This window comes from Merops nubicus, unplaced genomic scaffold (assembly GCF_000691845.1).
Source record: "Merops nubicus isolate BGI_N331 unplaced genomic scaffold, ASM69184v1 scaffold44509, whole genome shotgun sequence".
Lineage (NCBI taxonomy): Eukaryota > Metazoa > Chordata > Aves > Coraciiformes > Meropidae > Merops > Merops nubicus.
In genome coordinates this window covers 1-6,598 of record NW_008632528.1, presented here as the reverse complement: position 1 = coordinate 6,598, position 6,598 = coordinate 1, and the positions used below count along the sequence as shown (strand labels likewise).

Genomic DNA, 6,598 nt, shown 5'->3' with positions numbered 1-6,598 from the left:
TGCCCCCGCCTCTTCTAAGATGCCCCAGGTTTAATGGTTAAACAACCCCGATGTCTCCCCTGCCCTCCCAGCCACAGGGCACTGCCAGCCCTCACCCAGCAGAGCTGGGAGCAGTGACCAGCACCCCAGGAACAGATCCTGGTGTCCCCAGCTTCCAGCTGCCCCACGGGCAGCCCACGATGAGGAAGAACAACTGGTTCAATGTTAGCTGGAGCAGAAGAGAAGTGCCCATCCTAGCCCTGTGAGATGGGGAAGGGCCAGAGCCCTCCACTCCAGCTGCTGGAGGAATGGCTGCACCAGCACCTCCACTTTCCTCCCCAGGAAGGACCTGGAGAAGAGATTGAGTCTTGGCACGAGTGTGCTTCCGTGGAAGCAAAGTGGTGCACTTTAATGCTGCCAAAATTTCCACAAGCAAGCCTGAGTCCTGCCCCTCTGTCACAGCTGTGACTTGTGGCCAGGCCAGCAGTGGCCAGGGCACAGGGGCTGGGTCTCTACAAGCCCAAAATAACAAGTCCCATTTGCTCCTGGCCTGGTTTCTGTAGAGGTCTCCCACACTTGAGCCATGCCTGCAGATGAGTGTTGAGTCCCACCTACCCAGCACCTTTGGCAGCCTTGGTAGCACCCAAAAACTAGGCATGTCCTCGTTGGATGAGGTGGCAGAGGACGTGCTGCTGGGGTACACTCCAGGGTTTGCTCCCCAGCAGCACTGGTCCCTCCCTGGCCAGGGGGGTGGAGAGCAGGTTAGAGGCTCCCATGCTGCAGTTTCCCCAGCATCTTCTTCACCTCACTCTCCACCCGCAGGAACTTGGCTTTCCTCCAGGGGTTGGCAGTCTGTCTCCTGCTGCTCTCCAGGTCCTGCAGGATGAGGACAAGGTGCTGCCGAACCCTCTCTCGATCCCAGAAGGGCAGGTTCCTCTGCACCACGTTCAGGATGTGGGACCAGTAGTCAGAGACATCGGTGCCAGCTGTCAGGAAGACCAGTGCCCTGACACCATCCCTGTCCATGCGCAGGCTGTCGAGCGCCCGCTTGCCCTCCTCGCTGATGTCGTTGAAGTACAGGCTAAGGGAAAAGGAGCACGAGGTGCTGTGAGGGCTTGGGGGGGCAGGAGGCAGAAGCAGAGAGGGGCTGGCACCCCACTCCCTGCCACAGGGAGGGATGCTGGGTCAGAGGGAAGAGAGGGGCAGAGGGAACTCACTGCACTTTGTCCAGCGTCGCGTGCTTTTTGGCCACCTCCACCACGCGCAGGGCGGCTGCGTCCGTCAGGGAGTTGTAGCCCAGGTTGAGCTCCTGGAGGTGCTGGTTCTCAGCCAGGTGCTGGGCAATCACCTCGGCGCCCTGGTCGCCCAGCGTGGTGTGCAGCAGGGAGAGGTGGGTCAGGGAACGGTTGCCCGCCAGCGCCTCCGCCAGGTATCGTGCCCCCTGCTCGCCCACGGGGTTGTTTGCCAGCCTGTGGACACGGGAGCTGAAGGCAGTGCCGAGGCTGGGCGGGGATCCCCGGGCCAGGGCACACACGGTTGGCAGCAGACACAGGTTTTGTGCCAGGACGGGGGCAGTACTCACCGCAGTTTGCTCACCACACACTTGTCATGCAGGAGCAGGTCTCGGATTTCCTTGCAGGCATCAGAGCCCAGGCTGTTGAGCTGCAGACTGATGCAGAGTGAGATGGGAAGAGGGGGGTTGCAGGACCAAAACAGCAGTTACCTTTGGGGCTGGCAGCCCTGCTCTGACCATTTTCCCTGGCCCTCCCCATCCCCATCCTACCTGGGCTCCCCAGGCAAGACTCCCTCTCCAAAAAGGAGCACGCTGAAACCACACCAGGCATTGAATAGCATCAGCTAGCAGAGCCAGTGCCAGCAGGAGCCAGGGAGGGGAAGGGGATGCAGGGTCTGCAGGGGGTGGGCGAAGGTCTGAAGGAGGAGGGATCAGGACCCCACCGAGCCCTCCCGAGCATCTGGAGGAAGGAAATGCGCCCCGCCCCGCTGCACAGCCCAGTCCATCTCTGCCGGGCACGGCTCGCCACCCCCTGGGCGACAGGAAGACTGCAGGTCCACAGACGGATGGAAAGCACCCAGCCCTGGGCACCACCTGGGCTCCCACCCTCGGGCTGCACATCCCCTGCCCAGAGCCAGCTGGAGGATGCTGGGTGGCTCCGGGGGACAAGCAGTGCCAGGGACCTGGGACCTGCCAGCCCAGCCTGTGGTACCAGATGCAGAGAGCTGCCCAAATATTCCTACGGTAGGGTGTTTGGACTACAAATCCCAGCATGCAGTGCCCCGGAAGGCTCGAGGAGTGTTGCCTGCTGTAAGCTGCAGTCCTCTAGGTCTGCACCGAGGATAAACAAGGGCATGAACACCCTTCCCTACCTTCACTATGACTTCTAGTGGTGTCCCTGTGGTGTCTAGCGGGTGAGGAAGAGCCCAGTCTTTGGGCACTGCCCAAGGGCAGAAGGCGGCCGTACTCACTGGAGAGCTTTGCATCGCAGCAGGACAGGGAAGAGGATCCTCAGGCTGCTGGTGTCAAGGTTGCAGGAGCTCAGGTTCAGTTCCTCCACCTCGTGGCAGGTGGTGCCCACGACAGAGGCCAGGACAGAGCACTTGAGAGGGGTCATCTTGACGGAGGAGAGGTTGACGGTCCGAAGGGAGCGGACGGCCTCGGCGGTGAAGCGCTCGTTCTGGAACTCGTGCAGGAAGAAGAGGTAGTCCATCAGCTCAGAGGGGGGCAGGCCCTTGCGGCCCTTCCTGATGACTGTCTTCTTCATGGCCTTGGCAATCTCAAAGGCTGCCAGGTTCTTGATGGAGCAGCCCAGCTGCTCCAGGATGGCGCGGTTACGGCGGGACAGCAGCCCCCCCATGAAAATGGGGAAGAGCTCAAAGACCTCGTCGTCGGGGGCCTCGTCAGGGTGGCGCAGGGGACCCTCCACGCCTAGGATGCTGGAGTTGATCTGGTCCAAGACGTCGTCGTTGTAGTAGTCCTCCTCTTTGAACAGCTCCTCTGCCATGGTGTGGGCGATGGCGTCCCGATCCTTCCCGCTCAGCCGGGAGAAGTAGCGAGGGAAAATCCTGAGCAGGTTGAGGAGCACAGGCAGGAAGCGCAGCGGCAGCACCTTGGAGATGATGTTCAGAACCACCACGGCGTCCTCACTCACCTTCCCGATGACCTCCGACAGCTCCTTCCCCAGCCTCTGCACCAGGGTCTTCTTCTCACCCAGCACCACGTAGAGGGCTGCCAGGTACTCCTGCATGGCAGGGATGGTGAAGACAAAGGTGTGCTCCTTGCCAGGCTGCACGCAGGGAGTGAGGAAGAAGCGGAAGACGTCGCTACGGAACACCTCCAGGAGGTTGAGCTCGCTTTCAGTCTTCATCTCCACCTCAAAGCACTGCTGCAGGTCGTCCTCTGAGAAGCAGGTCTTGCGGGACATCACCCCTTGGTAGGCCAGCTTGCCCACCGTCTTGGCCACGTACTTCATCATGGAGATGTTGGTGGGGTCAGTGCTGTCCAGCACCTCCCCGCTGAAGTTGAGCCTCAGGAAGCTGGTGTAGATGCCAGTCAGGGTCTGGCTGGGAGGCACCGTCCTGGTGAAGTAGAGGAAGTGCAGCGTGGTGCACACCAGCCAGCAGTAAGAGGGCAAGAAGCAGGCAGCGGCTATTTGGTTGTGGCGCTCCAAGTTCCTCGACAACATCTCCACCAAGTTTTCCTGCTCACCTGAGGTGCTGGCCACGCTGCTCTCTCCACTGCAGCCAGGCTGGCTGAGGCGCATCTGGAAGTAGAGCTTCTGCAGGTTGGTGTCAGAGAAGCCACAGATCTCAGCGTAGCGACCCACGTACTTGCCGGGGATCCGGCGCACCGCTGACGGGCGTGTGGTGACAATGATGCTGGCCTGGAAGCAGAGGGCTGGGTGAGTTTGGAGGTGCTCCCTCTAAGCTCAGCAGGGTCCCAAGTGCATAACCCACGTAAAGATGCACGGGGATAACCCCACCCAGGCTGAGATTCAAGAAGTTGCTGCCCAAAGAGCGCTGGTTCAAATCTGGCCCAGGGAGAGGGGACAGAAGAGCTTTCCCCAACTCCTGCTAGACATATATTGAGGATGGAAGATCAGAGCCCAGCAGATCACCTTTTTTTTGGCTTACCAGGCCTTCCCAAAGACACCACAGAGACAAACCAAGAACAGTGACATGAGGCCACCTTGGTGAGTCCCTCCAGGAACGGAGGCAGCCCGTTCACACACAACCAAGCTGGACTAGAAGGAATTAGCACAGTGGCCATGCCTGCAACACCCCACAGCTCACCCCCAGCCTTTCTCCAGCACGAAGGAGCTGGAGGGAGAGACACTGACCTCTGGCAGGAGGTATTTTCTCAGCAGGTTGACGACAATGGCAGAGGGAGGCACGGGCTCATTGGGGTCACAGCACAGCTCCGTGCCTGCCAGCCGAAAGTCCAAGTTGAGGCGCTCCAAGCCGTTCAGGATAAAAAGCACCTTGAGGTTGGAAGTGCCCAGCACTGGCACCACATCCCTGAGGTGCTGGTACTTCTTGGTGACGAGGCGCCGCAGGGAGATGGGAGCATGGCTGTGGGACAGGTCCTCACAGGAGAAGGGGATGACCAGCTCAAAGCGGGGTAGGCGCCCGTGGCACCAGTCCACCACCATCTTCTTGATGAGGGTGCTCTTCCCCGTGCCCACGGTGCCGTAGAGCACCACGTTCTTCACCTGCCGCCCACAGGCATCCACGTCAAAAAGGTTCTGGAGGCTGATGACCTGGCTGCGGGTCTGCTGGAGCTGGTTCTGGATGGTGAGGTCAGGTGAGGGCTTCAGGATTTCCTCCAGGGAGCTCTCCCGGATCACTGGGTCTACATGGACTGCATCCAGGGAGAAGGAAGGGCCAAACTGCCTCTCTTCGTTAGGCTGGTGGCTGAACCATGCAGACAGGCTCTTCTGGTGTCTCTTGATGGCATCTGGGAAGAGAAGGGTGCTTGGCAAGACAAGGGCTTCTCATTGACAGGGAAAATCACCTGCCCTGAGCCACTGCAGTGACGTGGCTGCAGAGAGGAGGACAGAGCCCAGGTCCTGCTAACCCTCACACTGCCCAGGACTGTAGCTGCCCCAGCCCACTGTGTAGGACCCTCCATCCCCTTCAATGCAGAGCTGCAAGCTTACCAGAAGAGGTCACGTTCTTCACCTGGGACAGGCCCTGGCGTGAGGGTCTAGGCTGGGCAGAGTGCTCCTGGGACCCTCCCTGGTAGCGAACACAGCCCCTGCAAGAGGAGATGGAGTGTCATGAGAAGGACAGGGGCCAGCAGCAGCCCTGATGGTCCAAAGGCAGCCAGCTCAGCCACCCAGATCCCATGGCAAACAGCCACAGGGCAGAGTGGGCCAGGTCCCAGCTACATGGCACTGTACCTGGGGAGGGAGATGCCACCTGCATGAAGGATCTTCCTAAGGAAGGAGCTTCCTGCAGCACCTGGTAGGGAAGAACAACTCACATGGTCAGGGAGGGTCTTCTCCAGCCCAGCAGAGCTAACACAAACAAGTTCACTGGCTTTGTGTCTTGCTGGCTTGATCCACAGACTGCAGAGGCTCCCCTGTACAGGTGTGGAGGGCTATCCACCAGACACAGAGCTTCCCTGGGGACAGGACAGATTCAGGGTCACAGTCCCAGAGGCAGAGCCCAGCTCACCTGGCACTGAAGCAGCACACAGATACATGCTCCTGGTCCCCCTCTTCCCTGGCAGGGATGGACACAGTTGTGTCCAGCTGCCCCTGGGCAGGCAGCTCTGGCAGTGCATGGCCCGTGACATCCTGCCTGAAAGAGAGAGGATGGTCCATCAGGCAGGCTAGACATCTGGACCTGCCCAGGGCTGGCCCCAGCCCAGCTCTGAAGCCTGAGGCTGTACCTACACCCTGCCCCAGCTCAGGGATGTCTGGATCAGGAACAACGCCCATATCTGACCCCAAAACCCCACCAGCCATTAGGAGCAGGAGTGGGCTGGCCAGCGGGGTGGCTGGAGCAGAGCTGAGCTGGCAGATATCCCACCTCAGACATTTTAGGGCTTTGTATCAGAATAAACCAAATATTGTCCCCAGATTGCGATGAAATCCTGTAAAACCAGGAGCTGAGGCTGGGAGAGAAACAACAGGGAGGGGCTTCATAAAGGCAGAACAGGGTCAGCAGCTCTGCTTCCAGGGAAGTGGCACAGCAGCACCCTGCCCAGCCACACCTGCCCCAGTACGGTCCAGTCTGGCAGAACCAGCCCAGCAGCTGCTGACTCAACTCCCACCCCAGCTCGGCAGCATGAGATGATCCTTCAGGAGCACAGGTTGCACTCACAGCCCCAGCACCCCGGGAAACTGAGGCACGGGGGGGCACCGTGTAGGCAAACACCATTAGCCAGGGACAACCTGCCAATCTCCCCACATTCGGCCTCCCCCAGGAGAGGACGAGCTGGGTGACAGCTTGCTCACACCTCCCAGTCCAGATGGAGAAACTGAGGCACAGAGATGGGGGCAGCAGGGCTGACCTTGAAGCCGGGTGTCCCAGCCTCAAGGGCTTTGGAACGAGCAAAGGCTGGTGCATTCCAATCCCGGCTCCCAGTCCACCCCAA

At 60.1% G+C, this 6,598-nt stretch overlaps 2 protein-coding genes across 2 annotated transcripts in view; both read right to left on the bottom strand.

The window, feature by feature from the left end:
- PDZD3 (PDZ domain containing 3) overlaps positions 1-564 on the bottom strand; it is a gene marked incomplete at its 3' end in the record, with an annotated part of 3,679 nt that extends 3,115 nt beyond the window's left edge. The window contains 1 exon segment of the mRNA XM_008947931.1: positions 556-564. Coding sequence (XP_008946179.1) covers positions 556-564 — 9 coding nt within the window.
- A 171-nt stretch (positions 565-735) lies between these two features.
- NLRX1 (NLR family member X1) lies at positions 736-5,794 on the bottom strand. Its single transcript, XM_008947930.1, has 8 exons — positions 5,674-5,794; positions 5,397-5,457; positions 5,154-5,251; positions 4,335-4,951; positions 2,464-3,878; positions 1,562-1,648; positions 1,197-1,448; positions 736-1,060 (listed from the first exon to the last, which is right to left on the bottom strand). The coding sequence occupies exons 1-8, from the start codon at positions 5,792-5,794 to the stop codon at positions 742-744; spliced, it is 2,970 nt and encodes a 989-aa protein (XP_008946178.1). The 3' UTR covers positions 736-741.
- Positions 5,795-6,598: the final 804 nt, after the last annotated feature.

What these genes read in the sequence shown, in the direction of transcription:
- NLRX1 (XM_008947930.1), bottom strand. Translation starts at nt 5,794, where the DNA reads ATGTCACGGGCCATGCACTGCCAGAGCTGCCTGCCCAGGGGCAGCTGG. An exon ending in GGTGGCATCTCCCTCCCCAG is followed by an intron (nt 5,252 to 5,396) that starts GTACAGTGCCAT and finishes CTCCTCTTGCAG; the next exon opens with GGGCTGTGTTCGCTACCAGG. An exon ending in CTGCGATGCAAAGCTCTCCA is followed by an intron (nt 1,649 to 2,463) that starts GTGAGTACGGCC and finishes ACTCTGCATCAG; the next exon opens with TCTGCAGCTCAACAGCCTGG.